Here is a 20,757-nt window from a genome sequence, read left to right as displayed (position 1 = left end):
AGACACCCGAAAACGTAGTAGTTTAAAATAACAACCACTACTATTTATTGTTTTCATGATTATGCATGTCAGCTGGGCAGTTCTGCTGAGCTGAGCCAGGCTCTGCTGATCTCAGCTGAGCTCACAGTTCTCTGGAGTCATCTGGCAGGTGAGCTGGTGGCTGGCTGGTCTAGGGTGGTCCCAGCTGGTCAGCTCAGCCTTACGCCATGGGCTTTCTGGTCCTCCAGTAAGTTGCCTAGGATTTTTCTCATGGCAGAGGCAGAACGGAGCCCTTGAGGGCCGAGTTAGTAATGGCGCATCAACACTTCTGTCGAGTTCTATCCGCCAAAGCAAGTCCCAAGCCGGCCCAGGTTCAGGGGAAAATAGACATCACTTCTTTGCGGGAGAGGAGCCCTGGTGGCACAGTGGTTAAGCGCTCAGCTGCTAACCGAAAGGTCAGCAGTTGGAACCCACCAGCTGCTCCACAGGAGAAAGATGGGGCGGTCTGCTTCCTAAAGACTACAGTGGTTAAGAGCTAGGCTGCTAACCAAAAGTTCGGCAGTTCTAATCCACCAGCGGCTCCTTGGAAACCCTCCAGGGCAGTTCTGCTCTGTCCTATAGGGTCGCTATGATTTGGAATCGAGTCAGTGGCAATGGGGTTTGGGTCTTTAGGGGAGGAGTTGCAAAGTCACAGTATAAGGGGCATGGATACAGAAAGGGGAAGAATATTTTGCAATCAGTCTACCACAGGGGCTTTTTCACCTTGACTGGAACACTGAGTGGGTGGAATGGAGCAGTGCCGGGATGCAGGGTGGGGTCAACCTGATATGTTTATTTCACATTCTGGAAGTAGTGAGAAAACCCTGACGGGGCTGAGCAGAGAAGAAATATGTTTAGTAGTCTATCTTTTGGAAGAATAAGCTGGCCATCTTTATGAGGTGAATAGGAGCAGAGAGAGGCTGGAAACAGAGTATCTTTCCTGATCATCTAGGTGGATGTTAATGAGGGTTTGGATTAATATGGTGGCAATGGGAGCCGAATTGATGGGATAAAGGCAAGAAACTTCCTCATAAGGACTAAACAAAGACCACTGATGGGATCTGAGGCAGGAGGGGTGGGTAGCATCTCCTTTATGATTTCCCTTTTTCCCTTCATGCCAAACTCGTGTATTAAACACACATTCTCTAGTTCCACATTCAGAGTTTGCAGAATTTATTGTTATATAATATTATAGGATTTAAGAATTGGCAGGACAGAAAACCATATAGTGGAGACTCGGATCTATTGCTTGGGTCTACCAAGCTAAGCTTTCTTATCCCGTCCCAGACTAGAGATTTTTAAAAGATTGACGCTTTAGCTTATTTAGTCCCCTTTCCCCCCGGGTATTGCATACTTCCATAGATTCTAATTTTACATTTTGTAAAAAATTTATTTAAAATGAGGTAAAAGTTGCACAAATATCTTACTTTCAATTTTATTTAAATCAAATAATGTTGTGATTGATATGAAAAGATTTGCATAGAGACCACATGAATTTTATTAAAATAAAAATTTAAAGACAAAATTCTAATACCTAATTATATTATCCTGAAATAATTAAATGCAAAGGATATACATGTTAAGTTGCCACAAACATGTAGGCCTCACACAATGCACATAATGGAGTCATAAAACATTTTATACTGCTTTATTATAAATAATTGAAAACAATATTTCATTTTTCAAACCCAGCTAACAAAACAGTAAATATCATGCTTTTTTTTTAATTTCGTTTTTTTTTTTTTTTAATGTAAGTTGGGAAATAGTCTGCCTTATTCAAACTGGTAAAAAAAAATTAAAAAATTCTTTAGGAACACAAAAGAACAAAACACATATTTGCTTTTACTTAAATGAAAACAATCAAGGTTTTTAGAAGCAGAGGCTATGAAGGAGCCACCGAGAATAGAAAAATTGTGTAGCAGCTGCAAAACGGGGTTGTATAAAGATACAAAAACTATAAAAACTTGATGGTAAGTATTTTCTTAGAATTTTGAATAACTTTATTTTCTCAAATGGAGGAAAGCCACTAATGCATAAATAGGTCAAATCACCAAGTCTGAAATTAGTATAGTTGCCTTGAACTTTTTTTTTAAAGAAGAGACCCAATATCTGTTTCAATTATCTCATAATAGCCTATAGTTTGATAAAACTTCACTATTGTAACCTTGAGAACTTAGAGGCAGAGAGCACTTCTGGATCATAAACTGTAGTAATTTCAAATTGCCACAAAAAATGTGTGCCCAAATATTCACTCAAAATGGATGATCCCATAGGAATATTTTCATTAAGAGATTTACAACAGTTAGCATTCATAATCTTATCAATTAGTTGGGTAACTGTTTTTCTTATGTGTGTTTCTCTTACATATAATACAGGTAGTTTTGGCAATTTTCTCCACTAATAGTAATTTTTAAAAATCAGAAATAACCTAAGAAAAGAGAGCCTGAAGGAGAAAAACATAAAGAGTAATGTACTTCATAAAGAAATATAGTAGATTTCTTTGAAAAGTTGTGTTTATTTGCATCAGTTAAGGATAACGTTGCATATTCCAGATTAAACAGCTACTAGGTTTACCGTGGACATAAACATGCTATGTACAACGATATGCATAATTCTTCTTTTCTTTTTCATAGACTTCAGAGCATATCTTTTATAGAAACTGGAACAGGGTGGATCTGGTAAGCATGTTTCAGTTAATTAACAAAAATTAAATTAGCATGAAATAACAGAGTGAAGAATTGAAGATCTAAAACCATTTTTAAAATAATGAAGTTACACTTAAGTGAACACATGCAAGAAGATACTGCAGAATGAACTGTTCCAGTTTACTATGGTTTTACTTCAATTTAATACACTCGAAAATACTGCTTTCCTGTATAGTATCAAAGGAAATATTAAATGCATGTATATTATTTTAAAAAAATGATATATTTCACATTCTTTAAAATTTCCTCAGGCTATAAATATATTTATATATCAGTCAGTCACTTTTTACAGTAAATGAAAACTGCAACATGGGGGGGTTAGTTAATTTGTTTTACCTCAGATATCCTTACTTATGTCCATTTTTTAAATGAAAAAAGTATAAAAATAAAAAAGAATGGAGTGTGTTTTTATCTCACACTGTTATTCTTCATGCACTGCAGTTCATTATGGTTTACCAAAATGGAGTTGAATTTGAAGATGGGTTAACTGAAATCATCTATTGAATGTGGTAATGGAATTAAGCTTCTGAAATCCATTAACATTTAACCAACTCAGAGGACACTGCTGTTCTTCCTGGACTTTTATTAAAATTGTGCAATGGTATACATTTATTTGTTAGTAGGTTTGCATAGAAATAACACCATTTCCCTGGTACAATACATCTTTTCCAAAGGATGATGGAAGGCCTGTTTTTATTCTTCGTGTATATTCTTTTTTTCTCGTTCTTTTTCTCCTTCTTCAGTTTTACATGAAATAAACCATATTTACCATCTGGCTAGCATAGTTCCAAAACAAGATCCAGTAGTAGTATGAAGCACAGCGAACTGAGCATTTTCTTCCCTTTTCAAAGCATGCAGGGAGTGGCATTTTCTATATTCACGCCATATAAACACAGTGACCCCACGGAGAGACTTCTGTGAACTCAAAAGGCCCCAAATCCACAGTCAAGAACCTTGGTGATTTCACATAACTACCACTTGTTGCTGGAAGGGAGACAATATTGTTTACTTCAGGCGTTTTCAAGAAGTTTCTCATCTGGTAGCTTTCCCAGATTTCTTTGTTGTTTTCACAATTGCTTCTGACATTGTGCTTTCAAAAGTCTAATGGTCGAATCATCATAGTTGTGGAACGTAAGGAGTAACTGGGCCCTTTGAAGTAGTGCCACTTTATCCCATTCAGTTTTCCATGATTTTGTCCAGCAGTATAGAACATTCCATTTAGATTGGAGGGGCCACAAGCATCAAACCACCAGCCTGAAATATTAGTTAAAAATGAAAAGAGAGAAGGAGAAGAAACAATAATAAGTAAATCAAACGTTTGGAAATTGATGCATTAACTGAAGGGGAAATTGTTCATACTTGTTATGGTTATTTACACATAGAAGGCATTCAATAAATATCTGCTCAGTAATGGAATCGTTTTAAATGACATCTGATTTAGGCAGTGTATGAACAATAACAGAGGAATGCTCTCATGGAAATCAGCCTTCAGCATGACTCTGTTCTGACTCATTTCCACTGTAATGACGGGTAGCCGCTGGGCTTCAAGAGAAGAGCTACATCAGGTCTGGCTTTATACTTAGGTCAAGTAAAATACAGATATTCTTAAGAAGCATTCCATCTTAAGCCTATTATTGGGAATAGAACAATTAATTATTAGTAAAAATGTTCAGAAACTTAGCCAATTGAGATCAAAATAGCGAAAAAGAGATGTCCTCCGTCCACTTCATAATTTTGCCAAGAACTGGTCCTGAGCTATTTCTGAAATTAGTTGGATACTGGGAAATCAGTACAATGCCCAAATTGAGTTTTACTTTATATGTCTTCCCTAGGGTTCATAGCAATATGGGAAGTATTTATCAACAGAAGCCATATATAGGTAGTCCCACACTTATGATGTATTTGAGTTATGATGAACAGCACTTACAGCCCTCCATTTGTTTGGAATATTTTTGTACATCTTATCATTAGTAATATGTACTACATACAGTGTTGCAGCATATAATTTGCTGATGTTTTTATTCTCAGATGTTCAATTTTATGGTTTACAGTTCAAAACATTGCCATATAGATTTAGCTTTCCAAACTAAGTCAGGGGCTTTAGTTGCTTGAAAACGTGGACCCAAACACTGATCACTCTGCTAACGTCCATAGGAAGATTCGGGAAGCAGGGAGATATTAATGTGAAATATATGAAGAAAAAAAGAAAAGGACCATACAGACAACTCTCACTCATTTTCTGACTAGAAATGCCATCCCCATTCCCAGGGATAATCCAGATGATCCAGAACCTTCCACAAGTGGAGTTATTACCCCAACTGACAAAATGCCAAGGCTGTCCAACTCTTCTTCATCATTGGAGTAAATTTTTATGATTTGTATTTTTTTTTAAGTAGGTATTATTATATTCAGATATATCTGTAAGTTTATATGTAATGTTTCCAACCTCCAAAGACAAATAAAAATCAGATGTTTAAAGATACTGATAATAAAAGGCAATAATAATGAAAACTTAAAAAAATAAAGAGGTATTCGACTTATGTAGGAACCGACTTACGTCGGAGGAGTTGGAATGGAACCTCGTCGTAAGTTGATTACTTGTAGTTCCTGTGTAACAATATTTTGTCTGTGATTGTTCAAGTGCTTTATAAACTTAGTTAGAAAAAAACAAAACGAAACAAACAAACAAACAAAAAAACTTATGATGATTACCGTGGAGAACCTACGCTTGCTTGCACAGCTCTCTGTAAGGATAATTAGTACTTTATTTTTTTAAAGAATTAAGTTCTTAGATTTTTAGATAAAATAGTACTTCTTCTCCTGAAGTAATATGACTGAAATCTTAAGGGAAAGATTTATTCCAGAGACATTCTGGCATAATTTTATTTGGATACAGTTGACCTCCCTTTGATTACAGATTTATACCTAAGGGACTAATAGCTAAACAAAGAGAAAGCTGTACAGCTGATGTTTAACTGTAACCTGAGGATCATCTTGCAGATATTTTAGCAAAAGCGAAATGGAGAAAAGCTAGTCCTCATTTTTCAGTTTTGGAAGATGAATACAGCTGGGTTGTGTTTATAAAGTCAAACTAGAGGCATAGCAGACTGCATTAATCACTAATTTATACTGGAGAATGGTAAGGTATGTCTTGATAAACTTGGAAAGACAAGTATTTAATGCTGTTTTACCAACTGTATGCAAACAACATAAATGTTAACATAATCAAAATGAGAGGGACAAGAAGACTCTTACTTATAAGAAGGAGGTACTGTAAAATCCCATCTTTTTTTCTTAAGATTAATTTGTTTAATTTTTGATAAGTACAACTAGTAAAAATACTTATATTACAAAAGTCATTCCAATATCAAGGAGTTTATTTACCCAGAAGACTCTTTCTAAAGGACAATATAAACCCAACTTTATTGCTTCAGTGTTTTAACTTTTCTCCTCCTTTTCTATGACCTTCTTCAAGGCACTCTTCCATCATGTTAAAGAGCCTTTAAAAGCCTTTCAAACATCCACTACAGTCTCTGAAACAAACACACTTACTCTATTGTTGAGAACTCCTACAATTCATAGAAGAAGCTTCCAAGCTGCATTAGGGTACTCATGGTAAAAATGTGTGTTTTTGTTTTTTGGTTTATAGAAAGTCACTAGAGTCCTGGAAAAGTGTGGGAAGTGAGGGATCTTTTGCAACAACAGCCTGGCAATAAAGGGCATGGGCTAATGGACACATTCACCGGGAAACTTTGGATGAGCTTAGGAAAGAGACACGAAACAGTGGGAACCTGTGGGAGAATCAAATAAATTGAGCTTGTGTTTCTTTCTAATGAGTAAAGTGGTGTAATGTTTGTGGTAAGGGGAAGGCATTTTGGAGACTCTGGAAGAAGGCCAGCATGGCTGGTCATAGTCAACAAGCGGACCAGTAACCAGTTGCTGTCCAGTCAATTCAGACCCCTGGCAACCTCATGTGGGCAGAGTAGAACTGCACTCCATAGGGTTTTCAAGGCTGTGACCTTTCCGAAGCAAATCGCCAGGCTGTTCTTCCAAGATGCCCTTGAGTGGGTTCAAACCTTTAATCTTTCTGTTGGTAGTTGAGTGCTTAACTATTTGCAACACCCAGGGACTCCTCAACAAGAAGGATAATCACTTGAAACTGAGTGAGTCTGAAGAGTAAATTACACACGACTTTTCTTCATTAGCCTAAGAGCAATGGAAAGCCATGGTTTATTTACCCGAGCCATCTCTCTTACTTAGCATTGTACCTAACAGAGTTTGCTTAACAAATGATTGGTGAGTGACTACAGGTTTAGTGACTGATTGACTGACTCTGACTGGCTGGTTCCTTGTAAAGTCTCTATTGTCTGAAGTAGTTTAGTCTACTAAAAAGCTATATTTAATAGCCACCTCAATATATAACATTGGAGCTCATTTTGTTAATATTTTTCTTAATTAATTCAATATGTAATTATCATGAAGTGCTGTTAAACAGACACACTCCCTGACTTCATGGAATTTAGATCCAATGTGAGAAACAGACAAAAAGAAAAAGAAGTAAGCAAATAAATAAAATAGATACAAATTATGACCAAAGAATGCCATGAAGAAAGCAATCAAGGAGTTATGAAGTAGAATAACAGGAAATCTACTTAGGTTTTGGTGTTCATGGAAAAAGGTGATATTTATTGAGACAAGAAGGATGAGAGGGAGACAGATGGGAGGAAGATTCTTCTAAGCAGAGTACAGCATATGCAACGTCATGAGGCAGAAAAAGCTTGGTGTATTTAAAGACTAAAAGAAAGTCAGTGTAGCTGGTACATAGTGAACAAGCGAGAGAATTGCAGGAAATGAAGGTGGAGAAGCAGGTGGTCTTGGAGGAAGGTTGAACAATGTTTGTGGAAAGATTCCTACTTCAGCCAGCTGCCTTGTCCAACATCAGGTGAACAAAGAAAACATTCTGTGGGAATGGGAACCAATATTTAACCAGGGGAACCAGATCTGCCCATTAAATGTTTAATCAGGCACTATTTTGAGCTCTCATTCTGTAACTATGGTCTTCCAAAGCCATCCTGAGTACGTGTGGCAGCATGATGAAGGGAAAAAAGTGAATCCATGATCAAGTCAACAAATAGTAACCAAAGACAAGACATAGGGAGGCAGAGTTGAGTAAGTGGTGCATAGTTTCCTGAAGGAGAGAGACAAGCAAATTGTTAACAAGAGGATAAATGTTAAATAAAGATGTGAACATCAATGGAAAAGAGAGGCAGATGGTCCCAACTGTCTGTGGGCAGCAAGGTTCCCTCATTTTTCACCTGTGCTGGGTCCTGAAGTATGAGGAGGAGCTCACTGAACCGGCGGGAGGGTAACATAGAGAAACATAAACATAGTATGTATACTGGAGAGAAGAAGAGAGCATTTGTCAGCAGCCTGGCTTGGCTGGAGTGCCAGTGGGTAAGGGGTTGTAGCACATAGGGCTAGAAAAATAAGCTGGAGGGAGAGCACAGGGTTTTTTAACAAATATTTTTAGAACTTTTCTTATGGGCAATGGGAGCCTGGAGAGCACCAGACCAGAAGTCAGAAGACCCAGACTTTGATTTTGACTTTACCAGTTAATACCCAAGAGATACTAGGCAATAAATGATATTTAATATTTATTGAAGAGTTAAAACGTGTCAGGGACTGCGCTAAGGTCTTTACATGCATTGCTTTGTAGACTGCATTTACTCTCTGAATAGCCCTGTGTGATGGGGCAGGTACCATGACAAACATACTGATGCACAGAGAGTTGAAGGAACTTTCGTAAGGCCACATAGCCATTTAGGCTCCTCATTTGTAAAACATGGAATACTTTTTATATCTGATTATCCAATTTCACAGCAGAGTAGTAAGGATCAAATATGATGGTGCACTATCAAGTGCTTAGTGTAAGTTATCTGAGAAAGCATAGGGTTTAGGGCAGGGACGGAAGGGACTAGATCTTGTGGGCCATTAGGATTTACTAAAGAAGATAAGGTCATCAGTGCCAACATATTTCCTTATTTGCTTGATAGGATTTATTAGAGAAACGTGAAAATAATTTGCACCTAAATGATACAGTATCGTTATAAAATATTTGCATTGAGCTTAAGGTATGTCATTTTCTGTGTATGTTAAGACCAGCAGGCCACACACACTGTGGACTGTTCGATAGTAATTGATGATAATAAAGACAATCAATTAAGATGGCAGAAAATGAAATGAAAAGGCAATTATTTCTCATGACAATTCAGTCGTAGTGTCTTTTACAGAATATTCTGAAATTCAAGGTAGCAGAAACAGTTATTTTTGTGCAGGTAAGTTATTTTCAATGTTTTCTCTGACACATGCATAAAAACAAACTAAGGCATTTCTTTGTATCAATTTGTCCATTTCTGCCTTTCCTTGAAAAACAATTAAAGCATACCAAGTATTTTAAACATAATTCCTGAAAAGACATATATTATGGATTGAATTGTGTCCCCCAAAAAGACGTGTTGAAGTTCTGACCTTTGTACCTGTGAATCTGACCTTGTTTGAGGACACAAGTCTTCCTTTGAAGATATTATCAATTAAGTCATCCTGGAGTAAGGTGGGTCCTAGTCTAATCCCTCCTGAGTAGTATCTTATAAAAGGGGAGGACAGACATGGAAACAAAGTCATATACAAAGAATAGAGAGCATGTGAGGATCAGTCTACAAGTCAAGGAATGCCAAGAAATACCCAGGGCTACATGGTTGCTAACCAAAAGGTTGGAGGTTCAAGTCCACCCAGAGGTGCCTCAGAAGAAAGGCCTGGTGATCTACTTCTGAAAAACCAGCCATTGAAAACCCTACAGAGCACAGTTCTGCTCTGACACACATGGGGTCCTCATGATTCAGAAATCAACTTGATGGCAACTGGTTAAAAGAAAGCTGAAAGATATAAAGAAGGATCTTCCCTCAGAGCCCACAAAGAAAGAGTACTGCCTGTTGATGCCCTGAACTTGGATTTCTAGCCTCCAGAACTGTGAGAAAATAAACTTCTGTTCCTTAAAGCCATGCACTTTCGTAGGAAAGTAGAATGATGTGGTATTAAACTAGATTTATATAAAGCAGGCAAAAGCATAGCAGACTCCTGGTTACTCACATATATTGCCTGGTATTCACAGGTCATCACAGCTACTCAGTACCTATGAAAGGTTGCACGGGACAAAAGTGTTCCCCATGAACATTTACAGAAGTATGCCTCTATATGGTTTGCAGTTGCTCTCTGACAAGATAACAAATAACTGGATTATATATCCTCCGCAATCTTAAGGAAATATTCATTTTGTACTTTGTTCTGTATGTGCCTGGGAATAGCAAATGAGAAATATGCTAAAGGAGTTTATCTAGGGAGGGCACTTTCAGCTCAAAAGGACCCAGTGTTACACACAAATGATGGGTGAAGGCAGCTTGTTGGAAGACTGATAAAATGTCTCAAATGTTTTAAGGTTGGCAACGGCCTAGAAGTACTTTGCCAAGCATTTTTCTTCATAACCTGTAACCTCCTGTATATTTTAATAAGAAACTCGAGATGCGTGCTTCTAATTCATTTACACTTAACTCATTAAAATTTAGATATGTAATAACTACCCAGGGCTTCCCAGGCCTTTAAAAATCATTTGAGTATTTTATCTCTGAAGCAGAAAACTCACGTTGTATCACCAATAAGTGAAACTTTGTCCAGAAAATAGGAATTTGATTCGTAGCTTTGTACGTTTGAAGTTCAAACTTATTTGAAAGTCAAGAAACCTAACTCTCAAATTCTTAGGACCCTAAACAAAAATGTCTCTCAAAATCCTTTGCTAAGGCAGCAAGTACAGAAAAATCCCAAAGTATATCTGTTTGTGCACATTCTAATGCATTCTAATTAGTAATGTGCAACTAAGTAAGGATAAGCCTGAATTAAGCTGATTGGTGCCATCTTTATCAGTGGGCTCATCATGAAAAGCCACTCACTGGGTTTGGGTGTACAGAGTTGGCCCTACCCTTAGCTAGCTTCAAGGAGCAGCTGTGTGGATCTTCCGTACAGGGGGCTAAGGACCTTTGCAGAGGTCTGCATTCTTTCTGTCATCTCCTACTATATCCTCTTCAGGCCAAAACTTTTTTTTTTTTTTTTTTCCTTGCTCTTCTTTTTGTTCCAAGGATGAAAAGTTTTTTATCCTGGCCAGTAATCTTGAATTCATTTAAAACGTCTAGGTATTCTCTTACTGTCTCTCCTTTTCTTGGACCTCATTTCACTTTTAAGCGTGTTTAAGTGAGAAAATGCTCATGAAAATGCGCTGCAAGCAATAAAATTGAGCTCCCCCTTCTCTCGGAATGCCGTTCCTTGCAATGGTGGCAGTAAAAGGAAGAGATAAGGTCATGGCCTCTAGAGGCTGAGTGCTTGCATTCAACTCCTAGCTCTGACACTTAATTGTGTGACCTCTGGAAAATAATTATGTAAGCTTTTCTGTATCTCAGTTCTTGCTCAAGGTATTACTGTGATCCCTGTTTCAAATAGCGTTTTGGAAGTGCATGAACTAAAACCTGTTGCCTTCGAGTTGATTCTGATTCATAGTGACCCTATAGGACCCCATAGGGTTTCAGGATATTAAATATAAAGCATTTAGAATAATGCAAAAACGACTAGTAGTCTGTAAGAGCTAAATAAATACTAGAGGAAAATACAATCGAAATGAAGTGTTTGGTTATGTCACGTCCACTGTCAATTACTAACATTTGATTGAAGTCTTGCGCTCTAGGCCTATCAGTTTCTGGTTCATCTTTTTCCAAATGCACCTTTTGAAAGACATTTTCTGACATCCTTCACTCTTTTTCCAATATATGACACTTTGCCCAGAAAATAGACATTTAATTCTTAACTTTGCACTCAGAAAGTTGAAATTATTTGAAAGCCAGGAATCTAACCCTCAAAATTTTCCAATTCTTTAGTCTCCTGAGGTTTAGTTATTCTTAAAAGTCAGACCCAATCCTTGATATTTATCTCTTTGTTCCATGTTTGTATGTGGAAGTACATACATGTATTGACATATTTTAAATCTAAGTTCATATTAAGGTCACATTCATGCTCACACTGATTTCTTTACACGTGTTCTCACCAGGATCACTTGTGATTTTGCAAAGTCCTTTCGGAGTCTCTGGGAACACGTGCGTTCATGTAATCAATGTTTATTGAGCACATACTATGTGCCAGGCACCATGCTCTGCCTTCAAGAAACAGACATTTTTGTGGAATAAGCTTTCATATTATACACGAAATATATAAGTTGTGCCGAAATAAAAGTAACACAATGTAGATTTCTATGGTCAATTTTAAATTATCCATATGGCTATTTTTTGCCTTAAAACCTAGGGTATGCCAGTTATCTGACAATGCCTGTCCTGTCCTTCCTGGGTTATTACAAACTCTAAGATGATTGTATTTTCCCAAAGATCTTGTCACTTCAGTATCATATACCAGTTGGAGAAGCTGCTAGGGTTTTTTTGTTTTTGTTTTTGTTTTTTTTCATTGTCTTTGTCATCTTTAAGATCATATAGCAGGCAAGGAAATATTTATCAATTCTCTGCTTTTAGCATCTGGTAAGTTCTAGGGTGCACTAAGAAATTTATGTGTATGGCTTTATCCCTTCTTTTAGGACTGAACTGAGAAATATCCTTTGTTAGCTTTAGAAAGCCTTGTCTGTCAGCTGACATAGTTTATGCGTGAGAAAAGAGATCGGACTTTTTACCACAGCAGATTCTCTCTTCAGAAGGTTAAGCCACATTTTACATAGCTTTTATATTATGTACTAAATATGGAAATTGTGTTGAATGAAAAGTAAGGTAAGGAAAGGAATGTAAAACAATACCATGGCTTTTTTTTCTTGTTGTTGTTGGCAAACTTTAATAATTGCAGTTTCTAATAGACGTTGAAAAATACTTGTTTTGAAGAATCCTAATTTAGTACCAAAGATCATGTTTGCTTTGAATGTAAGTTTGCTTTGAATGTGGCAATCTGATAATAAAGTTTTTCATTTTCATAATTCTGCAGTAAGAAGGTTTTTTGCATATTTATTTTTTATAGAGAGCAAATCAGTATAAACAAAAGCACACACTGAATGAATTTGCACCTTCATTTTCTTAATGTTAAATAGCAGTTCAAATTGTTGAGTTTTAATGAAACTTATTCCTTTCTCTGAGGTCTGGAGGGCACAGTAGGTACTCTCCTGGGGAACTAAGAAAATATTTCCTACAATCACATTTTTACTTTATTCTTTTAAGTAAAGAATATACAGATTTGTAAAAACAGGCTATATAAAGGGGGAGACCTGAGGAGAAAATGTACACATTTTCCCAAGATCAATGGCAGTCACAGAGTGCAGATACTTCTGGCTTACAAATCTATGCTGACAAGTTATCTCTATTTGATGATTAATTAAGGGGTCAGTTCCATAGAAAATGTGTGTGGCAATTTTGACCTTGAAATATATGCTCTGGTTTCATAAGAAATATGTAATAAAACAAAGATTATTCAATATTTAAACTGAATGGAAGAGTTGCTGGCTTCCAAGTAAGGCAGAAATAAGTACACATACTTCTGGCAAAGGGGAAATAAAATGTTGAGGTATCTATTTTTATAACTATAAACGTATGATGCTTTCTCGGCCACTGCGTTGTCTTTCAACTTAATAAAGTACTATGACTTACAGCGCACACAATGAATATTTTGTTTTTTTCTAATAACAGCTGCAATGGGTACATTGAACAATAGAATCACAGAACCACAAGAAAACTTGAGAGACTATCTAAATCTAGACCCATAACTACAGGAAAGTGCCTAACTAAACTCTCTTCTCTTCTTGAAGATGTCCATAAGTAGACAGGCCTGATCCTCCCTGGTAACTCATTCCAGTCTTTGATCCTGGGACATTCCATCTACAGTCGCTTTCCAACAACTATCTATGTTGTCTATAGAACTTATTATGGTTCAAAATTGTGTTATTTATTGTCATGGATTGAGTTGTGTCCCCAAAAAATATCTGGCAACTTGGCTGGGTCATGATTCCCAGTGTTGTATGATTGTGTAATCTGATGTGATTTCCTTACGTGTTGTAAACTCTATCACTATGATGAGATTATATGTGATCTCCTTAAGTGTTGTAAATTCTGTCACTGTGATGAGGTTATACTGATGAGGTTGACAAGGTTAGATAGTGTCTTAATGCAATCTCTTTTGAGAAATAAAAGGGAAAAGCGAGCAGGACACATGGGAACCTCATACCACCAAGAAAGCAGTGCCGGGAGCAGAGAGCATCCTTTGGACCTGAGGTTCCTGCACAGAGAAGCTTCTAGACCGAGGAAAGACTGATGCATTACAAGGACCTTTCTCCAGAGCCGACAGAGAGAGAAAGCTTTCTCCTGGAGCCGATGCCCTGAATTTGGACTTGTAGCTTACTGGACTGTGAGAGAATAAACTTCTCTTTGTTAAAGCCATCCACTCATGGTATCTCTGTTAGAGCAGCACTAGATGAGTGAGACATTTATTGTTTAATTTTTGTTGACAGTCTTCCCCATAGATGCAAGCTCTATGAAGGCAGGAAACTTTCTGTCTTGCTCAGTAACTGGCTTAGTGTATATTGTTGTTAGTTGCTGCTGAGTCAATTCCAACTCACGGCAACCCCAAGTATATGCATTAAAATATGTTAACTTGATGGAAGGAATTTTAAGAAGTTAGAAAGGAAGGAAGATCAAAATGTTCTACCTTATGTCTAGCTGAAATACCTTCTGCTTTCAATTAAGCCTATCTGCTATTGTTCAGTCTTTGACAGATGAGGGTAACAATGATATTTTCCAACTAAAATCCTTCCATGTACTTAAAGAAAACTACTTAGGACAGTTGGTGGGCACTACATCTTAATTTACCCTTAATTCCCTTTAGAAGAAACAAAGGTAAAAATACATAAATAAACAAGATAAAACAAAGCTTTAATTGATGACAGAGAACTATGAATTATGAGCTCCAAAGAGAATGAAGCATCACTACTTAAAAGAGACTATTTTATATAAGCAATAAGCTCAAATACAAATTTAAAAAAGAAGAAGAAAGGAAAAATCATTAGAGAAAAAAAATGGTTCCAAGGGGAAAACTGACACAGATTAAATGGTGGTGGTGTGGAGTAGCTAAGTAGAACCTAAGTTCCAGGCAACACTCCAGTTACATGGACTGTCATTGACATTCATCCCTATGTTCTCCAGTTCTTAACTATCTAAATTCCACATTTTCACTTTGCAAAGTGAATAGCTTTGCAGGCCTGGATTCTTTCAAAAGGATATGTGATATGGTAATAGTGTTTATTACAAAAACACATTTACTTGGACTATTCCAGCCCAAGCAATAAGTGGAATTTTTTTTTTTCTCCCTAACATATGTGTTTATTGGTTAGTAAGAAGTAGGTCCAAGAATGATTACGGATGAAAGAAGATGACAAAGTTCAATCATGCGAAGCAGAAGTAAAATCATAAATCTAAGCAATGAAATTTTCTCATTGACAACCACGAGGTGCATTTTCCTCTTTGCTTTGCTTCATATTTTCATTATTATGACAGGAATATGAACATATTGGAATGCACTTCTAAGGAAACAATTGAAAGATTTTTACTGTTGGTCTTTCATGTGTTGTATATATTTGGTAAGAAAAATTATCTGTCAAAATAGACATGGAGAAAATGAAGTATGTTTCAATATTAAAATGAGCAGGGAACTGGAAAATCAAAGTCCTTTTGTCTTTGTATAAAGTTGCTGACAATTTCATTTATGTAATCAGGGAGGTAATGAAAAGTTTTTCTTCCAGGAAAAACGTTCAAGAATTGAACTGTGGGTACCATTTTTTAAAAACACTCTAAGTTTGTAACAGCTGGGTTTTTGTTTGTTTGTTTGTTTTTTAGTGGTGACGGGGTTACATACGGGAGACTTTTAAAATTACATAAAATTACATATGGTAGACTTTTAAATATTTGATGCCAAAATGGTATGTTCAAAGCTTAAGAAGGATACTATAGAGGCAAAATAATAGCAAGATGGCTTTGATGATTCTGGAGCTGGTCTCCCATTGGGAAGATGGCAATATAGGTGGAGTGGGGTCAATGGACTGTGGTGCGGTGGTGGTAGTAATGGTGGGGTGGATTATAGACGAGGAAGGTAGAAAGATTTTCCCCAAAACCTTCTCTCCATACTCTTCTATGCTGTGTTAATCGGAGAGGGAAGTTTCAACCTGCAGATTAATTTCACTGGTTCAAAATTTGAGAGTGATTTCAAGGGTTACCAGCTTACATCCAGTCAGAAAGTTGCGGTCATTCATTCATGCATCACATTTTGTATTGAGCCCTATGTGCCACAGTCTGCTTCACTAGATACTAAGAATAAAATAGTGAACATTAACTTACTTTAGTCTTCCTTAGCAACGAAGTAGAGATTAGAGTTTTTCTCCCTGCCTATTTCACAGCGCTGATTTGGAGTTCATAAAATGGTACCACATGTGGAGTAATATATAATAATATGTAATATAATGTTGCTAATAAATACAAAGTCCCTGAGTGGAGCAAATGGTTGGTTAAATGCTCGACTACTAATCAAAAGGCTGGCGGTTTGAACCTACTCAGAGATGCCTTGGAAGAAAGGCCTGGCAATCTGCTTCTGAAAGGTCACAACCTTGAAAACTCTATGGAGTACAGTTCTACTCTGTACAGATAGGGTTGCCATGTGTTGGAATCAACCTGATGGCCACTGGTTGTTATATAAATAGTTTGGTGGGGGGGATTTTATATTTAAACAGTTCTCTCCTTATTAGCATGAAAACGTGTTTTGTTATAGAATAACACACAGAGAGAATCAGAACAGTTGAAGGTGGGAATGATTGCCATTCCGCTAAGGGAAATGACCATGAAATTGGGAGAAAGAAACACTGAGAAAGAGGTTTCCTATACAGTTTTACCTGGTGCCAACTCCTGATATCTTTGTATGCCTCTTCCCTGCCAGGACCTATAACACTCGTGAGCTGCATCATTTGACAGCAGGCTTTAGCTTTATCCAAAATTTTCATCACTCACGTATCAATCTCACAGTTTTTGCCATATCCCTTTAAAATTTTTAGTAATCATTAATATTTTTCTTTAAATCGATGATTAGTTAAATATCAAGTATTATGAATGTACTTAAAAATACAAAGTTCATATCGTTGCTTTGGAGAGGAAACCCATACCACTTGCTATATTATAAGGTAGATATAAACTAATTAAAATTAGAGCAAAAGAACATTATTTAATTCTCAGTAGATTTCTTGGCCTAACCAGGGCCCTGAGCCTGGGGCTGGGGGTGTGGCTCTTTGCTAAGAAGTGTGATCGGTAAGTGACAGAAAATTGTTACGGATATGCTAGCACCAAGCTGAGAATTTCTCTTTGACACAATCAGAAGGCTGGAAAAAATACTGAAAAGGTATGAAAAGGATTAACATTGTTACTACGTGATACAAGATTATTTTATGGTGTCTTCTATACCACCTAAAATATCTTGCAGAGGTCAATCCAATATAATATAAAACCCTGATATAGCTGTTCTGAATTGTATGACTTTAGGTCTAACTACACCTCTTTATCCTTCTTATTCCATTTCAACAGATTGATCCATGAACTCTACTGCACACTTGCAAAGTTTTTTGTAAGTAGCAACTGCTCTATATGTTGAAATCCCAATGTATTGTTCATTTTACTATGGTTTCCTGATGATTGTTTAGGAGGTAGAATAACAGGGGCTTCGAGAGGATAAAGGAATTATTCAGACCAAGCTTAGCCTACTCCTCTATAGATGCTGGGGGAGGACATAAACCTCTAAGTATGCCAGCAATGTCTTGCACAAGAACACATGGTAAATTAGTGGGCAGAACAAAATTATCTGTAGGGAATTGCTCTTAAGTTTCCTGACCAGATCATACCCCTTTCTCATAGATAAGAAACCTCAAACCTCAAACCAGTAAAACATAACTTAGAGACTAGCCCCCCAGGACTTACCTCCCGTTAGCATGAGGGCACATTTGCACATACAGTTGTCATGATCAGCATCTTTAGTGCTGAAATCAGCACCGTGTAAGATCAGGCTGCTCTGTTTTCCTGCTGTCCCAGTGTGACCCTTTAAATACAACCTGAAGTTAAAAAAAAAAAGATAAGCCATTTAACAAAATAACAGAGTCCGGAAGACTGATTTATTGAATGTTGATCTGTTTCATCATTTTCTCCCTTCTTTGAACTCAGCCCTTCCAAAAAACTAAGATCCACACTCTGTGAACCAAAAGTCAGAAAGAAAGAATGACACAGAGAGAGAAGGAAAGAAGGGAAGGAAGCAAGCAAGCAAGAAGGAAGAAAAAAGAAAGAACAAAAGATTAAATAAAAAAGAGGTAAAATTCTCTAAGGCCTGTGTGCTTAGTGTTTATTTCACTATGCATGCTCAACCTCATAGAGTTGTCTGAAAATACAGGATTCACAAAAGAAGGAGCGTGGGTTTATTTTATTATTATACACATTAATCTTTAAACCAAAATGACTTTTAGAGTGTCAATACAGCGTAAGTCACACAGTTAATATTTAATACTGATGATGTGCTAAACATTATTATTAATAGCAATACCAACGATAAGTCTTGTTGATTAAGAACTTGCTCTGTGCCAGGCACTCTGCTAAATACTTTCCAGCTGTTATTTCATTTAATTTTATGTTACATCCATGACGCAGACATTTGTATCCCCCTTTTCCATTTGTCAGGGGCCCTGGTGGCACAGTGGTTAAGTGCTCCACTGCTAACTGAAAGTTGGCAGTTCAAGTCCACCAGCCACTCTGCAGGAGAAACATGTGGCAGTCTGCTTCCATAAAGATTTTACAGCCTTGGAAACCTTACGGGGCAGTTCTACTCTGTCCTATAGGGTCGCGATGAATCGGAATCAACTGGACAGCAGTGAGTTTGCATTTGTAGATACCTAGGCTGTGGCATAGTGGTTAAGAGCTCAGCTGCTCTCCAAAAGGTCGGTTGTTCAACTCCATCAGCCGCTCCTTGGAAACCCTATGGGGCAGTTTCAGTCTGTCGTATAGGGTCACTATGAGTCGGAACCAACTCGATGACACACATCAACAACAACAGTCTTAGAAAGGCTAAGTTGCAATTTAGCTATGTTTGACTCCAAAATCCCATCTCTTAATCATACATTCCCTGGACAAATGTTTGTTGAGCATATACTATATACCAGACATTGTTCTAACCACTTAAGACATATTAAGCATACAAAATAGACAAAAACCCTTGCCATTGAGGGGCCTGTATTTCAGTGGCTTCCCTAAAATCAAATTAAAAATCTCAACCCTTTAATCTCATATACGACATTCCTCAAAGAACTTACTTTACTCTAGAAATATTTCTTAATATAAAATTTATATTGACTTAGCTCAGTGGTGCTCACATGATTGAACATGTAACAAACCAGCTGATCTTTTGGGAAAAAGGCCGATTCCTGGGTTCCAACCCCAGGCACTCAGGTTCAGAGGTTTTCAGTGGGGCCCAGGAGCCTGTGTTTTCAACTAGCATCTCAGATGCCTCTTTGCAGACTGTCCAAGGAGAACATTTTGGAGAATACCATTCTTAGAAGTCAAAAACTACTGTGCAAATCACTCTATTGCCTAAGTAGCTCTCTGTCCGAAGTCTGCTCATTTCCTAGTCATCCTATACGATGCTTTCACATTCCTTTGGGCAGTGTAGCGCTTGGAATAATGCAAACTTGTTCAGGTCCCCCAGTGGCTTCTAAGCACTCAGAACAGCCATCCTGAAGTTGTCAGTTTCCTCTTGATACTTAAGGTCTTTTCTGATCGAGGCTTCACCTATCTCTAACTCTACTAACACTGCTCCTTTGAACCAACACCATGTTCTCTCCAAAATCATCTGTCAATACTCCCTTCAAATCCACAGCGTCACCACTTTGGTGCCAGTGTCTTATTTATGAATCCACAGCCACAGTATAGTTAACAGTTGATTGATATCTCTGTATGAATGAGACAGTTGTAGGATCTGGGCCAGTTTTGAACAAAATTTTACATTATTCATTAAGCAGAAATAATAAAGATCAGTTAGTATTTGGATATATATTTGACTTGTGTTTGCACCTAAGTATATGTTTAAGTCCCACTATTATTTTGTGAGGCTTGGTATTTTTATTGAGGATCAGTACCATTATATGCTTGTATCAAAAAATTTTTCAAATACTCTGCAGAGATTTTTGAGCCAGAGCGAGATATACAATTAGACCCTACTCAAGTTTTGTTGGTTTTAAATGATTAATAGAACTTCTAGTTATCAGTAGTACAAATAAGACTCTAATGCTAGATTATCACATACAGGTTTATATTTCGAAATTCTGAGAGGTTGGGGAACCCAAGGTCGAGAAGGGGAGAGTGCTGACATGTCGTGAGTTTGGCAACCAATGTCACAAATCAGTATGTGTATTAATTGTTTAATGAGAAACTAGTTTGCTCTATAAATCATCTAAAGTACCATAATTTTTTTTAAATAAAATAAAAACTGAAGAAAAAAAATTCTGAGAGGTAGGCTATAAGTTACTGGTGATGCAAAAATTGTAGAATGTTTAAGCACTGATTCACATTTTAGGTTGCAGCCAGCACACATGGAGGTGGAATTCACCAGGGGAAAGTCAGGTGACAGGTCATATTACCTGAATGAGTTCACTACCTTCCAGATCTGGTCTGAAGTTTTAACTTGGTCTTTTCCTCAGAGGTCCTCAGCTTCTCAGAGTCAACCACACTCAGAAACTCCCAGAAACATTTGTCAGGTCTCTATTTACAGTCAATACAGAAGCATTGTGGGAGCCCAGTGTCATGAACTCCTTAGAGGGAATTTCACACAGGAAGCCAAATTATAATAAGGAAGATGTTATTTTGGTGAACACAGAATCAGGATTAAG

At 37.1% G+C, this 20,757-nt stretch overlaps 1 protein-coding gene across 6 annotated transcripts in view; it reads right to left on the bottom strand.

Moving 5' to 3' along the window:
- Nucleotides 1-774: 774 nt before the first annotated feature.
- The window catches only part of ANGPT1 (angiopoietin 1), a 281,266-nt gene continuing 261,283 nt past the window's right edge, over nt 775-20,757 (bottom strand). For 3 of the 6 annotated variants that reach the window (XM_023725988.1, XM_023725986.1, XM_023725987.1), the window contains exons 8-9: nt 17,810-17,940; nt 1,754-3,977 (exon numbers count right to left, since the gene is read on the bottom strand). In XM_023725988.1, coding sequence (XP_023581756.1) covers nt 3,817-3,977; nt 17,810-17,940 — 292 coding nt within the window. In that variant the 3' untranslated portion in view covers nt 1,754-3,816. Of the gene's footprint in view, nt 3,978-17,809; nt 17,941-20,757 lie in introns of those variants that run through there. The other 3 variants (XM_012559855.2, XM_004370693.3, XM_023725985.1) reach the window with 3 other exon arrangements.

This window comes from Trichechus manatus, unplaced genomic scaffold (genome assembly GCF_000243295.1).
Source record: "Trichechus manatus latirostris isolate Lorelei unplaced genomic scaffold, TriManLat1.0 scaffold00009, whole genome shotgun sequence".
Lineage (NCBI taxonomy): Eukaryota > Metazoa > Chordata > Mammalia > Sirenia > Trichechidae > Trichechus > Trichechus manatus.
The sequence above is the reverse complement of the archived record's forward strand: the minus strand, read 5'-3'. Positions and strand labels throughout refer to the sequence as shown.